A 21,743-nucleotide genomic window follows, 5' to 3' on the forward strand; every position below is an offset into this window, starting at 1 on the left:
GTATCTTAGGGTTTACAAGTGGTATTTTTCCACTTGCTGATGAAGGAAATCAATAGTCACATTTCAAACCCCTGAGCTTTAACTGGATGGTTGTGTGAAGGAACGACCGTCTCTCATATTTGTAATTCCAGTGGTGACTGTGTGTTCTCATGTGTGTTCAGTTGTCATTTTGAGCATGTTGGCAGGGTCCCGTCTAACCTCATGTTCCCTACACAACTCTGCAGGTTGTTAGCTCTGAGGAACTGCTGAGTGGCATTATCACATTCAGTACCTACAGGAGAAATCAGTAAAGCTTGTCTCTGGAGGTACCAATTCTCAATGGCCAAAAAGCTGGCCTGTGAATTTGGGGCTCATTCCCAAAAGCAGTGGCAAGAAGGCCCCCATGGGGATGTCATGCTAATCCTCACCCAAGTGAGGACCTGGCCTGGGGCATGGTTGTGTGGGGGCAGCTTGCGATGCTTCGTGTTGTCCTCCTCCTCCTCTTCACCACTACTCTGTGTCTGTGTGTCCTGCCCTTAGGAACAGTTTTCCATGTTTTTTATATTCAAAGTAAAGAACCACAAAGGACTCTCCCTGGTATTCATACGTTCTCATAAGGAGCGTAGGTGAGGCTGACCTGGTTTCCTACAGAGACAAATAGTCGTGGAAGTAGGATATCCGTGCCCGGGGGGTCGAATCCTCAGGTGACTGCTGTGTAGCTGCCAGTCGGAGCCGTCCTGTCTGCCGTCACTCCCCGGGTTCTCGCGCCCTCGCGCCCCAAACCCAAGTCCGTGCCTGAGGCGCCCGGGAGAAACTGGTAGGACAGGCATGTGAATTACAGCGGAAAAAGTAAAGTTGATGCTATTGTCTGCGTTTGATTTGACAGTTTGATTTGACAGTGTGAGAGACACTTCAGAGTTTCACTGTGTACCCAGTTGAGACTGTGGGGAATCCTGAAGCAGAATTCTGGTACTCACCATGCTGTGCTTAATCAGAGCAACTTCTAATTCGCAGCCCCTCTTAAATCTGCATGCTTGTCTCAGACCTCTGACACCAGTGTCCAGCCCTCAGCTTCTCAGCGGTGCGGGTCTCCTGTACCTACTGACAGCCTTTCCAGCCAGCAAAACATGCCCTTGGAAAACTTGAAAACTTCCCAGCTTGCCGCGTTGCCTGCCGTCCCAGATCAGGAGCTGGCGGGCGCAGAGAGGAGGACCCCAGGAGTTCTCCTGCTCGGGGCTAGTTTTCACTTGGTGACAAAAAAGCATCTTTTTGTGAACAACATAGGACAAGTACCTCTGCGAAGGCTTTTGTTCTCTTTCTTCAGCTACATTTCCGAAGATGCATTTTTATCCGTTAGACAGTTGTGGAGCCTTTGGGATAAGAGAAGAGAGTTCTATTGGGTGAGGTTTTGGCCTAAGACAGGCCCGTGTTTTTGAATAGCACTTGGGTTTTCTTTGACTTGTCCGTAGTACCCTAAAGGACAGTGCCTTTGCAGGGCAGGCTCCAGGTTTTTCCCAGGGGGCTCATCCCAGCCTCGAGGACGGGACGAGGCCATCTTGTGGCAGAAGAGGGAGTTTCTAAAGAAACCTCGTTCACGCCGCAGCTGGTAGCCAACCTGAGAAAGGATGAATTCACATGGAGTGCTCTCCCCGCTCAGGCGGATGATGTTTCTTTCAGGGGGAAATTTGGGAATGATTTGGGCCTAATTTAAGATAGACAAAACTGTTTCAGTCGTGTTGCTTCTGTTTGAAGTAAGTCTAGTTTCTGTCCCCGCTTCTCTCCCCCCTTCTCCTGCCTGTCCCGCTGCCTGCATTGCTTCCCTCTGACTAGGTCCAAGGCAATGGTATGTACTAACCGCACTGCGATGCTTTGCTCTGCCGCACACATACATGGTCTCTTGACAGGAAGAGAAAAGGAGAAATAACTGGAGAATTGTTTCCTTCGACCCAGGAGGGAGGTTGTGGTAGAAAAAGAAGTGAATGCTGCCTCTCCCCATGTTCAGCGCCTCCTCTCCTATGAGGAGCTTGCAAGCTTATTAAAGAGCAATGCTAAGTTTCTGATTTGGCTTTTCCACAGTGACCTACCCTCCAGGTAATTGAAATTGTCCTCGGAAAGTACTGACTGTTCAGCTTGAGCTCGGAAGGACCTGTGGAGAACGCCTGCTTCACAGCTGATACCGAGTGCCCTCAAGGCAGCCACGCAAGCCCCTCGTAGAAGGCCCTGTTGTTTATTCCTGTCTCCTCCAGACCTTGTAGAATACTGGAAGAATCTGTATTACCTTTCCCCTCCGGGTAGTTAGATGACAAAACACCTTCTGATCATTGTGCCTTTTTAGCTAAAGGCTAACTTAGAACTGAGACCTGAGAGCGCCTTTGGAAACCCAGTGAGATGACAGCAGGCTGGGCTTCACTGCAGAAGCAAGCAGTGCTCAAACTAAGGCAAAGGAAGACTTAAGTCTCACCTCTGAGTCTGAGGTCAGAAAAGCAAGGCGATTTCTTCATGTTTGTGGCCGTTTCTGTGCTCCTTGAGGAGTTGAGCAGATTAGAAACTTCGGGCATGGGGCCCCTGGCTGGCTCCGCCGTGGCGCGTGTGGCGACTCTTGATCGCAGGGTTGTGAGTTCAGGCCCCACGTTGGGCCTGGAGCTTACTTTTAAAAAAAAACAAGACAAAACGAAACATGGAGGTATAACAAGATAAAACTGCCCAGGAAGAGAAGAAGAGCAGATCAGGTGATCATGGAGGATCTAAAAATGGGTAATGGCGCACTATCAGATGGCGGGCTTTTAGAGATGATACGGCCACTTGGGTTGTAAGGGGATTACTTATTTATATGACATGAGAGTCACTCTTCAACCTGTGAGGAAAAACTTGCCTTAGAAAAGCTAACTGTCAGAGCCTTAGCATTCTCGTAGGGCTTGCTTATTGTCCCAGGATTCTTCTGGGCATGAGATCTGGGCATGGGAAGAAGCACTCAGAACTCAGGCCAGTTCAGAACCAGACAAGGATCGCCTCAGGCCGCCATCCAGGGCCGCCTGACGCTGAGTGAGGAGCCGAGGCCAAGCGTGGCCAACTGCCCGGGGAGGGGTGTCCTCAGCCACGGCTCTTCCCTTAGGCTTCTGTTAGAAGAGAAGCTCGATGTTATTTCTCCTCTTCTGTTTCCGAGTCCTGTGCATGCTCTCGTGCGCTCCTGTCGTGGCAGCTCTGACCCAAGCCTAGGCCGGGCTAATGTGTTGTCTCCACTGCTCTCTCCTCAGAACACAGCTCTAGATAAGGAGGGGCAGATCTTCTGCAGCAAGCACTGTCAGGACAGCAGCCGACCTGGGATGGAGCTGACCTCTCCAGTCCCTCCCTCAGCCTCAGCCGAGGAGCCCCCTGTGTCCGCGCCGGCAGCAGCCCCGGCCCCTCCGGAATCTCCCACACCCCCTGGTACCCCTGCTGCCTCGGGCTGTGATCGGGCAGGGACCTGGCGCCGCCACCGTGACTGAGCCCCAGGCAGATGGGCTGGAGCCCCCGCGCTGCTGGAAAGCCCCTCTTCTGCTCGGGCCTGCCGCGCAGTCCCCTTACTGAAGAGCCTTTCTCCGCTGCCTGCCGTCGGGAAGGTTGCTGGCACCCCCGAGGGCCGCCAGGAGCCAGGAGCTCTGTGCCAGGGCTTTGCTTCTTTTCATACTCTGGGCTCTGCCCTCTGGTTCTTGGAGGGCCCTGTGCAGTGGTAGCCTTGGTGACACATATTCAAAGTGGCTCATTTTAAATTACGTATTTTCGGTTCAGTGGACATTGTACAGTGTCACCAGGAGAATGTGCAACTTTTATCTGGGATTTAATGCATTTTTATAGAAACACTTTGGACGAATCAAGATCTCTCCCTTATTTAAGTAAACTTGGAGTGTTCCTTTTTTTCTCACGAGGAACTTAGAACTGCATTTGTCCCTTTGTGGGTGTCCTATGAGACGTGACGCAGTACCTCCCTCAGCGGATGGGGTTTGGAGGGCTGGCTTTCTGATGGGGAAGTGAGCACCCAAGAGGCCAGTCTGGTCATCAGACACTAATTCCAGACTTTGAGAAGTGCTTTTGGGTGCCTGGGGAAGCAGCCCACCATAGAGCTTGGGGTGCCGGGCTTACCTAAGACGACACTGGATACTGATTTGTACACAGATTCCAGGGGAATGTCGCTCTGTCCCCTAGACATGGTGTGTTCTCTCCCCAACTCTTCCCACATATGTATCAGGAAATGCTAACGAAGTTGTCCTTTGGGCTTTTTCGTGAGAGGCTTGGCGCATGCAGCATCACCCGGGCCAAGGTGGCTCCTTCTCAGCAAGCCGGCTTCTAGCAGAGCAGGATAAACCAGGCATCTGAGCAGCCACCAGACTCTATTTCATCATCTGCTTGTCATCCGGAGCTGGCCGGAAACAACTGGGGAAACATGGGCCGAAGCACAGTCAGGACTGGGGCAGGAAGGTGCTCCGCAAACATCCTCGGTTATTAACCTTCTGGAAGGCTGCTGGCAGTTTTTCCGTTTTTCCCCACTACCCTGCCCTTTTTAATAATTGTACATAATTGGTAGATTTGTTTTACCCGCTCATCTTCTAAACTGGTGGGCCCTGTAGTTCATTCTCATTGTTAGACTTTTGCCTCTTACAAGTGTACCCAACCTGCAATAAACCCTTCTTGAGAACAAAGTGATGGGGGTGGGCAAAGGATTGTGTGGTGCTGTTTTGCAGGGCACGTGTGATCAAAGCACGCTTCCGTGCCCCAGGTTCCCGCAGGTGTATCTGTGTCTCTTTATGAAGTTTCGGGTGAGGAGGGGGAAGAGAGAATGATGCTTGGGAAGAGCATGTGAAAGTGCATCTTGGTCAAAGTGTATTTGGTAACAGGTGCAGAAACCCACAAGAAGAGCTCAGGAATAGATAGGGAAGAGTAACGTACAGCAGAGGAATCCCGTGGAACCAACGTCAGGAAGGTCAGGCTATATAGGAAATAGGGAGTCAGGGCAGCTTTTCCGCTGTGTCTTATCCCTGTCTCTGACTCAGACGCTGTGCTGTCTCCTGTCTGCTGCTTTGGGTGCATTTGGGCTCTTGGTTTCTGTTCTCTTCTAACGCCTGCTCGCCTGCAGCCCTGGTGTAGCCTGGTCCCGCTTCTGTCCCCGGCTTCTCAAGGCTGCTTCCCGAGGCCGACCTTGAGACCATCTCCTTCAGCTCCAGATCTCTTCCTTCACACTGCTGAGGGAATGAGACCCGTCTGCCTGGCCCCAGCCACGCGATGATTTCTCCCTGGGCTGGTGCTGGCTCATGATTTGATCCGGAGGCCGGTTACAAAACGCAGATGGGCTTCCCGGGCCCGCGGCTGCGGCAGGTACGGGCCTCAGGAGGAGGGCAGTTTCCAAAAAGCCGTGATGTACAGGTCTAGACCCTTCTGCACGTCTCTGTCCTCACTGAGGAGTTAAAGAGCAAGGCTTTCACGGCTTCCAGTGGAAATATTTTTGTTACTGGTGCAGGAAGAGCTCGTGTCAAGGGAAGAGGAGAACACGGAAGTAGGGATGGAGCATGGCCTCTGGGAGGGATCAGAGTCTGAAACCTGAGCTCCTCCCTGGGACTGAGGTCCAAAGGCATTTGCTAACAACTTAAGAACGGAATTGCCGGACAGCGCTGTGTCGGCTGATAAGACCAAGGAGCATCTTCTGTCCAGCACGTGCTCCCGCCCTCTGCGCCCCCCTCACGTGGCCTGGGACATGGTGGGGGAGGATGGCCTGGAGACAGGAAGTGGCATAAGTAGGTGTGGCAGCACAGCCTAGCAGTCCTTCTGGGGTTCTCTTAATCCCACAGACACCTCGAGTGATGTGTGCTGGTAAAGGAGCAAACCAGACAGTTTGGTGGCATTACCCAAGTTACGGGGTTGGCAGGAGACAGAGTCACCATGCAGTTTTAGGTTCTTCATCTCCAAAGTGGTGCTCTTTGGAAGGTGCCCTGTCGGGGGTGGGGGGAGGGGATGCAAATCAAGGCCCGGATGTGAGTGGTCATCTCAGTAATGATCCTTAATAAAGGCTCTGACTCTACAGGCAAGTTGCTCATTTGGCCATGTGTTTAGAAAACATTCTTCTGTTCTCAGAATCCAGATTAAATACAGGTATGTAACTGCTGGTTCCTCCGCTCCTGCACGGTGAGAGTGGCAGGTCCTTGTTGGATGTTCATTCTCTTACTCCAGCAGGGGATCTAACCTTTGAAGAAACTGACCTTTGAAGGGATAGAAAAAGGGGAGTGGCGGCCTGCTGAAACCGTCCTGGGGTGCCTGCCGGGCTCAGCGCCTGGGCCACGGGTCAGGGCGGGTGTCTCTCTTTTTTCAGAAAGCTTGCTGTGATATGGAAATACATGGAATATATGGATTGAAACCATTTGGCAGAACTCCCCCGAATATTTTCATGGATATGACTGTGAAATGTGAATTTGAAAACAGGATCGTTCAGCACAGACCACATGGAAAGAAAGGGTGCTGACCTATGGTGTTGTGGGGAAAGACTTCTAGAGCAGCATGCCACCCCCTGGAAATGCGGTGTCATCCGCTGAAGGTGGCATTGTCTGGTGGCACATTAAAAAGGAATGGGTGAAATTAATTTTGTAGTATATCTGATTTAACCCAATGTCTCTACAGTATTGAACATGCAACCAATGTAAGCAAAATCTTGGAGATATTTTTTTTTTTTTATCCTTGAAATCTGGTGTGTATTGACATTTCCAGCACATCTTGGTTGGCGATCGGCACGTGGTGAGTGCTCGGGAGCCCACGCAGCTATGCCGGCCACACCGGCCACTGCAGCTCTAAAGACAAGCCACCTCTCGGTCTTTGTTCCTCTTCTTTTTTTGTTTTGTTTGTGCATATGATGTGGATGACGATGTAGAAAGAATGCTTACCTAGGCTTTAAACAGGACGGCTGATTTAACATGACTCAGCAGGTTAGAACACCGGTCCGGACCCGCGGCATGAAATCAGGGTGAGGCGCTGAAGTTCTGCTCCTGGCCTCGAGCGGCAGCGCGTGGGACAGACCGGGGTGAGCAGTGCAGCGGTCAGCGTCCAGGGGGTGCTGCACAGCTGCCTACCCGTCGGCGTGGTCTGAAACTGCGCCGTGACCAGTGCGAGCGGGCCCTGGGCCTGGAAGCCGAGCCCTCCTGCGGCTGCAGTTCTGTTCGGAAGGCGTCGAGGTGTGTGGCGCGCACGAGGCAGTGGTCACCCGAGGGACGGCAGCCAGAGGGTGCGGGCTTCGAAGCCTGGGCAGCCAGGGACTAGGGGGCAGCACCGTAAGGCACGAGGGGAAACGAGACGCACGTCCGCTAGATGTCTCTAGCTGTATAAAAACGTGTTCCATAGCCGCGGGTGTAGACTCATTGTACTTAACTGTGGATGGTGGTCCGAGGTTAGGTAGGAGGCACGAAGGGTCAGATGTGACTCTAATCAAAGGGCAGCCCAGTGACAGAATTAGCTGCTTTCTGAAGGAGTGACAGCCTAGTCCTTGGAAATGCTTAGCTGCCAAAGAATAAGCCCCGCCGAAGTTTACAGTTTACAGAGTACTTCCTCCTGTGTCACTGAGCCATTCCACGTCCGAGAGAGAGAGAGAGAGAGAGAGAGAGAGAGAGAGAGAGAGAGAGAGAGAGGTGTGAATGTCCGCACTCCGTAAGTGAGGAAACTCGGATCAGGAGCTCATCCTGACGTGCTGGAGCCGGGACTTGCTGCTCCCGGTTCCCAGGGAGGCTAGGCTGGCCTTACGGCTGGGCTGTCCTCTAGGCGGTCAGACATGCTTTAGATGGGACGTCTGTGTCCCAGGCAGAGGTGGGATGGGATGGCGGAGACACCTGGCAAAGTGGTAGAAAAGTGGGGATTGAGGAGGCCTGAGGTCACAGGGGCGGCGGGGAAGTTCTGTTAGACGAGGGGAGTGGTTTCTCCAGAAGGAAGTCGGTGTGTGCGTCTTAGCTTAGTCTTGGCCAGTGGATTTGAAGGGGGCCCCCCTATGATAAAGCCTACGGCCTTGAACTCAGTCAGCTGTGGGAAGGTGCCCTCACTGGACAGCTGAGGGGAAGGAAAGGGTGCAGCTTGTACACAGCCGGCCCTTCGCTTCTGCCCCACCCTTTCCCAGACAAAACCCTGTCATTTGGGGCAGTGTGGTCAAGATGGTTTCAACCCGGTGGGCTGAGTGTGGTGAGTTGTGAGGGTTGGGCACCTGTCTGTGCAGAGGATGAAGTCGGGTCTGGGGAATGTCCTTCAAGTTGTCCAAGTTCAAAGCTGCAAAGCAGCCAGTTGCTTCCTGCCAGGTATGAGGAAATAACAGCCTGCCTAGCTCCCCCCACCCTCAACTTTGGTTTTGGCAAGGAAAAATATTCCTGAACTTGAGACAGGAAAGTAATTCACTGCATGTTTCTGGCATAGCACTGCTGAGGTCTCAGAATTCATAGGAACGTTTGTGCATTGCCTTCGTCCTTTGCTGGAGAGCCTGGCTGTCTCCAGAAGACAGCTTGCCTAAAGACCAAACCATGCTCAGTTTCATTGGAACAATGTGATATCCCTTGGTTTGAGCAATCTGCATTTTTGGTTCATAGCAGGGAGGGCTGGGAGTGATGTGTCAGTGTCATCAATAGTAGGCTTGGGTTTTTAGTGATCTTATGACGTTGGGAGACCCAAAAAGTGCATCACGGACTCAACTCTTCAAATCTATTTATAGATTTGATTCAGATGAAAATATAAAAGGTGTTTTCCCCACATATCTGAGAGGAAATAGACAAAAGAAAATTTAACGAATATTTTTTGTACTTTGTTAATGATTTGCTATTTTACAGTGTTTTCCTTCCGTTTTACAGTGTAGGAAGTTTTTAAACTTCCCAGCTTGCTTCTGCTACAAAAAAGGGGAGTAGTGAGGCTGGTTGCTCTCCTAGTTGAAGTAGAAAACACTCTTTCCCCAGCAGTGGGGCAGAAAGAGCCAAGGACAGGCACTGGCATAGTTGCTGATAGGCACGGTGTGTGCAGGTTTTGAGATTCACGGCACGTCCTCCTTGTTAATTTGTGAACACGCTTTGGCCTAATATGAGGTCATATGATGAGATGAAGCTGGGGGCTGGCTGCTACCCCATGACGTGTAATGCACCCGGGAACCGGCCGAGCTTCCCCAGCAAGCTCAGTGGTAGGATCCTTCATCCCATGTGGATGCAGAAGGAATCTGTGTCGTTGGTGTGCTATGTTCTTTCCCAGTGATGGCGGGTGGGCAGGACAGTGCAGTAGGAAGGACCAGACCAGGCCCATGATTTGTAGGGCCAGGAGCTCTTGAAATCCTGTCCAGTAAAAACCTCTCTCTCCCCTAAATTCCTGTCTTGGTAGCTATGTCCCGTTATTTTAATTCAATTCTCTTTGCCAAAGAAAAGGGTGCGAAGTGGAAGTGCTGTCTGGCTGTATGGGGGATTCCTGGCCATCTCCGGCAGACGTGACCCTCACCGGCTTGCTACCCCACTGGCCATCTGACAGCAAGGGTGTGTGTGGGTGGGTGGGTGGGTGGGTGTGGGTGTGTGTGTGGTTGTCAGGCCGCTGGCCCTTGGGCTCTGCTCCACTGTTGGAGCTGAATGGCAAAGGGCAGCCCCAGGTTCCAAGCTCCCTCACGTCCTACACGCAGCTTCTTGGTGTTCCTGTGCGGGTCACTGTGAATCTTCATGTCCTGTAGGCTGATCAGTAGAAGTAAATGTTTCAGCGGGCAAAATCGTTCCTTTTGATTGAATTAACGTGTTAGAATATTTATTTATGGCTGTTTGGTGTACTCTGGGGAGTGAGATTCTCGTCTGAGAGGGAATCATCCATCAGTGTGTGTCAGGGTGCTTGTCAAATTTTCATGCCCTGTATTCACTCAGCCCGCCTGCTTTCTCCCAGAGATCCAGTGTGCTGTTTCTTAAGTTACAGATCCTCAAGGACTTGACTGGTGGCGTTTCAGTAAGAATCAATACTATCAGGGAGGAAAATCTGAATTTCTTGAGGCAGCGCATTTTAAAACCAGCCGTAAATTACCGTATGGAAAGGGAACACAGCACACTTTCAAGCACGGCCATTTAGTGAGTGTGCTGCCAGCCACGCTTCCCGTCTGCATAGCTCATCCAGTTTCATCCCAGACCACCTCAACTTTGACTTTTTCCCTTCATTGGTTTAAATTTATTTGAAGTAATTTTTTTTAAGTAGCTAACATTGGTTAAAATAAGTGAATGTTGAATAAATCCTAACAAATATGGTAAACAGATTCTGTCTTAGCCCTTGTGTTGACACCAGCTATATTTGTTTTATGAGTAAAGGAATATGTAACTAATACATACGTAAGTAATGTGTATTATGTTTTTGTTAATTTGCCATGGTTGTGAGTGAGTTTTAAAACCAATAAAGGCAGTGGAGGCACCAATTTTCTTCTTAGGCTCCAAGAGGAAGTTGCTGTATTCACTTTGCTTTAAGCTTGTAGAAATGGGGTAGCTGAAGTATCAGATGCTTGGCAGAGGATGTAGGTATTCCAAATTTTCTTCTACCATTTTCCCTAAAGTTTCCAAAGTGAGGATGTTTAATTAATTTACCAGTAACTTGGGTTTTTCTTTGATCTAAAATGTATATTCTCACATCTATTTTTTTCTTTCTTAATGGTTTATAGAACAGTGGTGGATTTTAGCTATAGGTCTAGTGTTCTCCTCAGTGTAAGTAAGTCTTGATAAGAGGGAGGTGTCTGGCCACGGTCCATGTTCCTATTTTCAAGAGAGTCTCTTATTGATTATTGTTCAAAATCTGGGACTAAACCAGAGTTTGACATTTTCTTTGCAAATAATTGTTTAACCAATGTTTTAAATTAGCAGTGAAAAGATATTTTGAAAAATTCAATTACAAATGCCATTTTAATATTTTTTTCGGTCAAACTGAGTTGCTCCATTCCAAATCTTTGCTTTTAGAGAAGAGCTGAACGTTGGAAAATAGGAGGGGACCCCTTTAGGTAAGTTACGAGAGAGAGATGCTGATTTCAACTCGATGTTCACAACTTAACAAAAAATTTATTTATGCAATACAGACCTTTTCTCAAATAGTTTTCACAGATTTCCACACAGCAATCTACTAGAAAAGTAGAATTATACAACACCAAAATAACATGTTTCTTAGTACAAACTGCTACTCAAAGGAAGGTGAAGATATTTAGTAACAAAGAGAAGGTCAGATGGGTGTTGCTTCCTACACCACCTCTTCGTAGCCTCTGTTCTCAGACTGGAGTGGGGGAGGGGAGCCCGGCTGATGGCTCTGCCTCAGTGCCCGGGCACAGTCAAACCTCAGGGGTGAGCTTTGGTACTTGCATTTACTTTAAAAGAAAAACAAACGTTGTGAGCCCACGAGCCTTGCCATCATTTCATTTTGGTGTGCTATGAAGACAACGTATCAGGAAAACATTGTAAATAAAACATTGTAACTACTTCACACTTGCATAACATTAGATCCTTTATGTTACCCACACACTAAAATAAATGAACCTCCCCCGAACCGTAATTTTCTAGGTCTAAAGCATGCTTGAACAATAATATTGATAGAAATAATTCGAGATGTTTTAAATTACATTTACCATAATTTAAACATTACTATTTAATTTAAATCCCAGAAATTCCAGTGCTGAAGAAGCACGATTGCTTGGAAAAATACAGGACCCAGAGTACAGCATAAAATTCCCTATCCCAGTATTATAACCCATTTCCCTATTGTTAAAATCATGTATTTCTCAAGATTACAGATAAAGGGAAGTGGTTTTTCATAATATAGCTAGAATATGTGGGTTTACTTGCTCCACTGTATGTTTCCATAATTGGTGAAAATAGACTTCTCATTATGACTAAAAATATAGATTTTTTAAACTACAGAACCCAGCAGCCAATTTTCTGCTTTGCTATTCCCCCCAAAAAAGTCAAGCAAAGTCTACAAAAATAGCAATTAACTTTAAAAAATATTTTGCTTCTTAGAGCAAATTTAAGTTACATTCAGATGTGATAACGATTTCTAAGAGAAAGATGCTCCCAATTACCACCCCCCCCCCCACACCGAGGCTGGGGGCCAGGCTGCCGCGCAGCTGTCACCGTCAGTAGCGGGTTTGGTATTCGTGATGCCACCGGTTAAAGTCGTTGTAAAACAGCACAATGCTTCCTGAGGCCATGCCAGAAATGATGCACCTGGGAGAAGCAGAGAGAAGGAGGGGTTTACAAACTTCTCTGTTTCCTAGGGCTCTGTTCCTAAAGAAAGAACTGCCTTCCCCAAATCTACAAGGCAAATCTAGAAGACGGCAGTGAAACCTAACACTCTGTGAGGACTGTGGTACGTTTTCTGAGGATTGGGGCACAACACTGAGCAAGCTCAGAATGCTACCTCCCATACGCCACAGCACGGCTTGCCTTCTTACTGAACGCGAGCTGGTGTGTGCAGGATGAGTCACTAACAAACACCTGTTAGACCTGATCACTTCGGGGGGGGGGGGGGGCGCTGGACTGGTGAGCCCTAGCTTTTATTTTTATATGAAATTGAAGTCTAGTCGACATGCAAGGACACGTTAGTTTCAGATATACAACATAGTGATTCTGCAACGCTGCACATTACCCTGTACTCACAAGCGTAGCTCCCGTCTGTCACCATGCGATGCCAGCACCATACCACTGTCTCTGGTCCCTATGCTGTACCTTTCCCCTGTCTTTTCTATGAGGTATCAGAAGCAAACTCAAAGTACTTGCTGGTGGAGGAAGTGGCACACAATTACGTGACGGAGATCTCTCTGGCAGAGACAGAATCAAGGAAGAGTAAGAAAGCAGAGTGCTGCCTGTGACTTGGGCCGAGCTCTGCTCTGCAGAAGATGTGGACGGGGGCCTAGTCCTCATAAGACTGTGAACTCACTGAAATGATCACTGAAGACAGGAGCTGCCGCTGCGTGCTCCCCTGGCCCTGAGAAGGTGGTGCAGGGAAAACCTGCAGAGCAGTGAGATGAACAGTTTAGGGGAGCTTATTACCATAGACTTTCCTCTGAGTGGTCTGGTAGGGCCAGTCCTTGTAAGTCATTTTCAATATCCTTCCTACTACCTCCTATCAAAAGTAGGAGCTAAAATGTGCCACTACCAAAAAAACCAACCAAACAAAAGGCAGTAATGAGGAAATGACAGACAAAAAAAGCTCTAAGACACATAGAAAACAAATAGTAAAATGGCAAAAGTCTTATCAGTAATTGCTTTAACTGTGAAGGTGTTGAACTCTCCAATCAAGAGACACTGGTACAGTGGATAAAAAACATGATCAAACTATATGCTGTCTACGAGATGGTTGCTTTAGATCCAAAGACACAAACAGGTTGAAAGTGACAGGATGGAAGAAGATATTCCATGCAAATAGTAATGAGAGAGCTGGAGTGGTGTACTAATGTCAAAGTAAGCTTTAAGTCAACATCTGTTATGAGACAAAGGACATTATCGATTAAATGGTCAGTTTATCAAGAAGATATAGCAATTACAGGCATACCTGTTGGTTCTAGACCACTGCAATACAGTGAATCAGATGAATTTTTGGTTTCCTGGTGCATGTGAAAGTTACGTTTACATTTACACTGTAGTCTAGTGAGTGTGCAATAGCATGTCTAAAAAATGTACATACCTTAATTAAAATTACTTTATTGCTAAAAACTGCTAAGCATCATCTGAGCTTTCTGCAAGTTGTAATCACAGATCACCGTAACAAACAGAATGAAGAAGTTTGAAATACTGTGAGAATTATCAATGTGACAGACACACAAGCAAATGTTGTTGGAAAAATGGCAGACTTGCTCAACACAGGGTTGCCACAAAACTTCAGTTTGTAAAAATAGTATCCGCAAAGCACAATAAAATGAAGTGTGCCGTACAAACATAGGTGCACCAAATATCAGAGCCCCGGCAAGATACATGGAGCCCAAACTGACAGAATGGAAGAGAAAAATAAACAGTTCTACAATAATAGTTGCAGACTTCAGTACTTTCAAATAATGGGTAGAACAACCAGAAGGAAATAGAGGACCTAAACAATACTAAAAACCAAGTGGACTGGGGCATCTGGGTGGCTCAGTTGGTTAGGCGTCTGCCTTTGGGTCAGGTCATGATCCCAGGGTTTCTGGATTGAGCCCTGCATCAGGCTCCCTGCTCAGCAGAAGAGACATTTTTCTCAAGTGCGCATGGAGCATTTTCCAGAATAAAGCATGTTAGGCCACCACACTAGGCTTAATACATTTAAAAATCATACAAAGTATCTTTTCTGATCATAATAGAACTAGACATCAATAACAGAAGGAAAACTGGAAAATTCACAAAAATATAGAAATTAAGCAACCAATGAGTCACAGAAATCTGAATAGAAATTAGAAAATAACTGAGACAAATGAAAACACAACAAATCAAAACAATGCAATGCTGAGGGCAGTTTATAATGGTAAATACATATATTAAAAACAAAGATCTCAGTAAACTAATTCTACACCTTGAACTAGAAAAAGAGCAAACTAAACTCAAAGCTAACAGAAGGAAGGAAATAATAAGGATTAGAGTGGAGATAAAATAGAGGATAGAAAAGATGGGAGAAAAATCAAGAAAAGCAAGAGCTCGTTCTTTGAAAAGGTTAACAAAATTGACAAACTTTTAGCTAGATTGACTAAAAGAGAGGACCAAACTACTAAGATCATAGAGATGTTACTACCAAATAAAAGAGGATTATAAGAGATTACTAGGAACAATTGTATGCCAACAAATTAGATCAAATGGAATAGATGAAATGGAAAACTTTTTTCTTTTCTTTTTTTTAAAAGATTTTAGGGGCTCCTGGGTGGCTCAGTCAGTTAAGCAGCTTGCCTTCGGCTCAGGTCATCATCCCAGGATCCTGGGATTGAGCCCCATGTCAGGCTCCCTGCTCAGTGGGGAGTCTGCTTCTTCCTCTCCATCTGCCCCTCCCCCCGCTCATGCTCTCTCTCAAATAAAAGCTTTAAATAGATAGATGTTAAGTAATCGCTACACCCAACATGGGGACTGAACTCACAACCCCGGGATTAAGAGTTGCACACTCCAGTGACTGAGCCAGCCAGGTGCCCCTGAAATGGAAAAATTCTTAAAAACACACACTATACCAAAACTAGAGCATGAAAAAATAGAAAATATGAATAGACTTATAACTACTAAGGAGACTGAATCAATAATCAAAAGCCTCCCAAAAAAGAAAAGCACTGGACTAGATGGCTTCAGTGGTGAATTCTACCAGACATTTAAAGAACAATTAACATCAACTCTTAACTTCTAAAAAAACTAAAGAGAACACTTCCTAACTCATTCAGTGAGGCCAGCATTAACCCAGACACCACAAAGTGTCACTACAAAGAGACACTAAAAGAAATGAAAATTACAGATCAGTATCCCTTATGAATACTGCTACAAAAATCTTCAACAAATATTAGCAAACCTAATTCAGCTGCATATTAAAAGGATTATACACCATGACCAAGATGGGTTATTCTTGGAATGCAAGGATGGTTCAACATACAAAAATCAATGTAATCTACCACATTAGCAGAACTAACAAAAACCTACTGAATCACCTCAACTGATGAACAAGAGGCATTTCCCAAAATTCAACATGGTTTTATGATAGTACTCAAACTAGGAATAGATGGAAAGTACATAAATATGGTAAAGGGAATTTATGAAAAACCCACAGCTAATATCATACTCAAAGCTTTTCTTCTATTATCAGAAACAAGACAAAAATAAACACTTTTACCAGTTCAGTATGGTACTGAGAGTTCTAGCCAGAGCACTTAGGCAAGACAAAAAAAATAACCATCTGAATTGGAAAGTTCGAAGAAGTAAAATTATTTCTATTACAGATGATATGACCTTATATGTAGGAAATCCTAAGGATTCCACAAAAAGACCTGTTAGAATTAATGAATTCAACAAAGTTGCAAAATATAAAATCAACACAAAAATAAGCTGCATTTCTGTACATAGACAATGAAAAAAATCTGAAAAGGAAATTAAGAACAATTTCATTTACAATAGCAAAATGAAAAAATAATAAATTTAACCAAGGAGACAAAAAATATGTATATTACAAACTATAAAATGCTGCTGAAAGAGACTGAAGAAAATATAAATGGAAAGACATCTGTGTTCACAGACTGGAAGATTTAATATTGTTAAAATGACCATATTAGCTAAAACAATCAACAGATTCAACCCAATCCCTATCAGAATTGCTCCCCTGCTTTTTTTTTTTTTGAAAAATAGAAAAACCCATCTTAAAATTCATAATGGATTATCAAGGAACCCCAAATAGCCAAAAACAATCTTTAAAAAAAAAAAATCAGATGTCTTGTACTTCATGATTTCAAAACTTCCCACAAAGCTATAGTAATCAAAACAGTTTGGTACTGGCATATGGACCAATAGAATAGAGAACCCAGAAATAAACTCATATATATGGTCAAGTGATTTTTGAGAAGTGTTAAGACCATCTAGTGGGGGAAAGGACACTCTTTTCAACAAATAGTGTTGGAAAAACCGATACCCACATGCAAAAGAATGAAACTGGATCTTTATCTACCCTCCTATACAGACATGAATTCAAAATGGATCAAAAACTAAACATGAGCGTTACAACTCTACAACTCATAGGGAAAACTTCATGACACTGGATTTTGCAGTGATTTCTTGCATATGCTGAAAGTGTTTGCAATGACAGCAAAAAAAAGACTTCATCAAAATTAAAAACTTTTGCACATCAGAGGACACTATTAAGAGTGCAAAATCAACACCACTGGTCATTAGGGAAATGCAGATCAAAACCACAGTAAGAGACCATTTTACACCCACTGGGATGGATATGATTAAAAATAAAAAATAAACCACAACCAGGACATAACAGGTACTGAGGATGAGGAGAAACTGGAGTCCTTGTGCACTGCTGGTGGGAATGTAAAATGGTGCAGCCGCTGTGGGGAACAGTTCGGCAGCTCCTCAAAAAGTTAAACATAGAATTACCGTATGACTCAACCATCCCACTCCTGGCTGTCTATCCCAAATAAGTGAAAACAGGAATCTGAACAGATATTTGTATGTGAATGTTCATGGCAACATTATTCACAATTGCCAAAAGGTGAAAACAACCAAAATGTCAACACATGAATGGCTACACAGAGTGGCATGTACTATTCAGCCTTAAAAAGGAATCAGCTTGATACATGCTACAACAGGACAAATATTTTATGCTTCCACTTCTACGAAGTACCTGGAAGAAGCAAATTCATTGAGACAGACACTGTGTTGAGGTGAGCGGGATGGAGCTCTGGGAGGGAAAATGGAAGTTAGTGTTTAATGGGTACAGAACTTCTCTTTGGGATGATGAAAAACTTATGAAAAGAACTGGAGACGGACAGTGGTGACAGTTGTACTACAGTGTGAATGTACATAATACCACTGACTTGTACACCAAAAAGGTGGTAAGTTTTATGTATATGTTAGCACAATGAAAAATGAGGAACTAAAATCTGTGACTGTATATTAAGAAGAAATAAGATACCGAAAACTATCTCCCCAAAATTTACCACTTGGAAGGTTTTAGGAAATAAGGCAAATCTCTTCATAGAATTCTCATGGACAGAGACACAGGCATTTTATATTAAACATGTTTACAGCTCTGAAATCTTAAGAGAAAGTACTCAAAGAAATATAAAAAGCTTTATGGCAATATAATGACAGTCTTTGTTACTTAAATCCTGTCAGTTGCTGGAGAATTCAGCCTTTGTCCAAGAGTGGCAATGCCATCAAAAAGAAAATCACACTTTAAAAAAAAACCCCAATAGTTACTGGCTTTTTTGATTGCCCAGGTGATTCCCAAGACCCAGTCTACCCATCAGCCCATTTAAATAAATTCCCTCCAGTTTTTCCTATCCCCATCAGTAGATCATGATTTCAGTGTTACCTCTGGTCGTAAGACAGCGCCATGGCCCGGATTCCAGCATCGCAGCCTGGATAGGCAAAGAGGTGCTTGAGGTCAGACACCTGCCAGACCATGACCACACCGTTGTCTCCTCCTGTGAGCAGGTACTGCCCATCTCGGCTCAGCTGGATGGCCTAGGAGAGACACAGTAATATTCAGTAGAGCTGTGGCCCTAGGAGAATCCCGGCTCCCACCCCGTGTTTCATTCCTCCACCATGAAGCCACTCAATGCAGGGAGAGAGTGGACGCATGTGTTCCTAAGGAGGTTTTAAAGGAGGTTTTAGGAAATCAGGAGTTACAGAAAACTTTTGCCATTTTTCAAAAATCAAATGGACAAAGTTAGGCAGTGTTTGAGGTTTTGTTTTTTTAATTTTTGCTTTTTTAAAGATGAGGTGGCAAACTCTTCCAGCTCTGTGACTACTATTTAAATTGCTGTGGCCTGGGACCAGCATTCTAAAATGAGGAGCCTCCTGGCATCTCTCGAGTTGTAGTGTGGATGTGCCAAGCCCATTTTGTACCAAGGCTGGGCAGGCAGTGCTAGCTGACCTCAGATCCCCAATAAAACACTGCTGCCTTTGGGGCGAGGGCCCCACAGGAGAAGACCGAGAGCTTTAGCACCTTCGCTAGGCCTGCTGGATTTTTACAGCAGTTAGGAAGACAGCTTGGCAGATAGAGAACCAGCTTCCAGGGTGATTAAACCCCAGGTGAAGCATTTTCTCCTTGCCCCAGGACTGACTGCTTCCTGTTGGTACGAACAGGAAGTACAGACATGGAATTAGCTCTTCAGTCCTGTAAATGCGGCCAAATGCAGACCACTGCGTGTTTTTATATGACTTTTTACATTTTTAGTGGTTGGAAAAAATTGAAGAATAATATTCCATGACATGTGAAGATGATATGAATTCCAAATTTCAGTGCCTGCAAATACGAGTTATTGGAACATAACCACACCCGTTCATTTATGGCCACTCTCACAAGTGACTACAACAGAATACAGAGCCTGCAAAGCCGCAAATGTTTTTTATCCTTTTACAGAGAAAGTGTAAACACCTGTAATCCTATGTCTACCTGGACAGTGAATATGGGAAGACAGATTGTGCTAGTAAGCCAGAAAGAAAAAAATCTAACTGCTGAAAATATATTTTACTCTGGTCTGCACACAGTTTTAGTATAGTTGCCTTAAGTCTGTAACCTGCCCTTTGACAAAATTTTTAAAAAATCCTAGAAAAGTAAGGACTGTTCCATAACCATTCAATTCACATTTACATAAATGCCAACTTTTACTGGTCTTTGTATTCTCAAGAATACAAAAATACACCTAAGGAAAAAAACCCATGTATGGAAGATAGTTACAGGTAAGAAGTATTCTCTAAATCTTAACCCAATACATTAATAGTAAGATTTTTCAATATAAGTAAAAATCAACATCCTTTCCCCCCATTCAGGTCACAAATGGCGATCGCTAAGGGCTACCAGGGACCTGCAGTATGGGCTGGGGCAAACAATTATTTGCTACACTTACAAAATTCAGCTGATGAAAATCCATTAACCTTATGGTTGTGGTTCACTTGAGTTTTATACCTGAGGCTTTCTGCTGGATAAGTGCTATAGTAAAACATAAATTTAAACTATTAATCTTTAACTCTTTGTTCTAGTAAAGAATTGCTAATCCTAGTTCTGTCTGGACTTAAAGCCTGGATTTTTAGGATTATACATTTATTGGCATCCAAAACATTTTAATAAGCCAGGTGCCTGCCGAAGTGAAAAAGTATTTTGTTGGCCTTTCTCAGGAGGAGCCTGTCAAGTTCCCCGGTGACATTTACTGAGGGCGCCCGGTCTTCCACCCAAACCAGCGCTCACAGAGTTAACTCTAACATCTCTCCTCAGTGTCCGGGCTGGGTTGAGACTAGAGGTTTTAAGAGGGCCCCAGAGACATGTGAGAGTCCCCTGGAATCCGGAGTGCCTTGGACAATGCCACCGCTGCTGCCCTGGTTTCTACGGCCATAGCAGTCTGCCGGGCGTGATCATGTCCTAAAACACAGCTTCCCCAGAAAAAGAAAATAAATGAGTTCCTATGGGTGAAATGGTGGTTATCCTTCGTTTAGGATAAAATAACTTTGCTGCTCTGTACAGGCTGCCCACTTAATTTAAGTTACTCATTAAGACATCTAAACACTGCCCAGCTGATGTGCTATGATACGGTAACCAAACGCCACCGAACAATCTGGCATCTAAATAAAAACAGGTGGGAAGCCTTGATTAGCGCAGAGGTTCCCCAGGCTGCCTGCCTGCAGGGTCTTGGTATTTCAAAGAAACTTAATTTCTGGTCTGAGCTGATGACTAATTTGTTTCCATGGTCTCTTTTCCTTATACAGCTCCGACTGCAGGGTGGAACTGGAGAGTTTTGCTCTGTGATGTCTCTTATTCTTCCTCTCTCCCTCCCTCCCCAGGCAGTGAGCTGTGAAAGTGTCAGTCTCTGGAGCCATGGGCAGGTAGGGCTCATTTGAGGCAAGCTTGTTTTAATCACACAGTTGCCACTAGCAAGTTAGCATGATAAAGTGCAGGAGTGCTGGGAAAAAGGCAACGGATTGTTTAAGCCTAAAATCCAGTGGGAAATATTACAGGGGGAAAAAAAAAACAATGGCTATAGGGCAGAGAGGAAAAGCATGTATGTATGAACAGTCTGCAGAAAGCCTCCTTACTATTGCCTCAAGGAACTTCCCAGAGCCTTCAGTACTAACTGAAATGCCACAGATATTGTTTTAGCCAGCAAGGGATTTCAAATTATTTTACAGATTTATTAGTGTTGCTGACAGTATAATCGTAACTCAAAGTGACAGATTATCAACATTATTATTGTAAAGAAAAGAGGAAAGGAAAATCCTCTGATGTGTACTTGGTTTAAATGAAGTATTATGGGAAGGAAGGGAAAAATAAAAGTAGGAGTACATGCCTTTGTGGTAGAGGCAGTCAAAATACAGGGAAGAAAACTCGCAGAGCAAAATGGAGAACACACTGAATTAAGAAGTCAATGCTGCGATACAGAAGCAGCAAGGGCCCTTCATTTCATCAACGTCATCTATATTTAGGGTTGTTTCCTAATACTTCCTGACCCCAGTATTTGTTTACTTGAGAGAAGGGGGGAATCAGATCAGGTCTGGGAAACAGAGAATTGATGTCCTCTAAGCTGCCCTGGGTTGGTAAGAGCAGCGACCATAACGTCCAGAGCCAGCTTAAAGACAAACTCGGAGGGCAGAGGCCTCCCGCTTCGCACCCCCGACACGTCCGGAGTCCCCTCACCGTACACAGTTCACATGCACCTCCAACCTCATCCCAGAAAATGACAGGAACACCACAGCTTCATTTTATCTTAAGCTGCCCCAGAGGGAGGGTAGTGAGAAAAGGAGGACCTTGAAAAAACAGCCTCTTCAAAGAGCAGTCCTTACTGTTTTCTTTAACCTCTAATACTTTTGGAGTCATGTCCTGAAAATGAAGCAAGACTCCAGAAGGTCCACTAGCATTACCATTCCTTGTTTATCAAAAGGGAAAAAATGTCTGCCTAATTCCCATGATAACTGGAAGCCCAACTCCCTTAACTTGGTAAGTGTTGGTCTTGTTATTCAAGAAGTCAAGTCTGGAATGAGATACTACCCCTGACTAGTCATGAACCCTGCGGCTCCCACCAGCCACCGATTCACGTGTGCAGAGGAGCCAGGTCAGGTGTGGCCTGGTCTACTCCTGCAGCTTTG

At 45.3% G+C, this 21,743-nt stretch overlaps 2 protein-coding genes across 13 annotated transcripts in view; one reads left to right on the forward strand and one right to left on the reverse strand.

Moving 5' to 3' along the window:
• Positions 1-4,655, forward strand: part of DCLK2 (doublecortin like kinase 2) — a 140,810-nt gene extending 136,155 nt beyond the window's left edge. For 5 of the 8 annotated variants that reach the window (XM_026499450.4, XM_026499451.4, XM_044384354.3 and 2 more), the window contains one exon: positions 3,234-4,655. In XM_026499450.4, coding sequence (XP_026355235.1) covers positions 3,234-3,464 — 231 coding nt within the window. In that variant the 3' untranslated portion in view covers positions 3,465-4,655. Of the gene's footprint in view, positions 1-865 lie in introns of all 8 variants that reach the window. The other 3 variants (XM_057310115.1, XM_044384355.3, XR_008958649.1) reach the window with 2 other exon arrangements.
• Positions 4,656-10,998: 6,343 nt separating this feature from the next.
• The window catches only part of LRBA (LPS responsive beige-like anchor protein), a 791,618-nt gene continuing 780,873 nt past the window's right edge, over positions 10,999-21,743 (reverse strand). For all 5 annotated transcript variants that reach the window (XM_044384357.3, XM_026499457.4, XM_026499458.4 and 2 more), the window contains exons 56-57: positions 17,977-18,128; positions 10,999-12,173 (exon numbers count right to left, since the gene is read on the reverse strand). In XM_044384357.3, the coding sequence (XP_044240292.2) occupies positions 12,083-12,173; positions 17,977-18,128 (243 nt within the window). In that variant the 3' untranslated portion in view covers positions 10,999-12,082. The remainder of the gene's footprint in view (positions 12,174-17,976; positions 18,129-21,743) is intronic.

The sequence above is a fragment of the Ursus arctos genome, unplaced genomic scaffold (assembly GCF_023065955.2).
Source record: "Ursus arctos isolate Adak ecotype North America unplaced genomic scaffold, UrsArc2.0 scaffold_11, whole genome shotgun sequence".
In the NCBI taxonomy this organism is placed as follows: Eukaryota; Metazoa; Chordata; class Mammalia; order Carnivora; family Ursidae; genus Ursus; species Ursus arctos.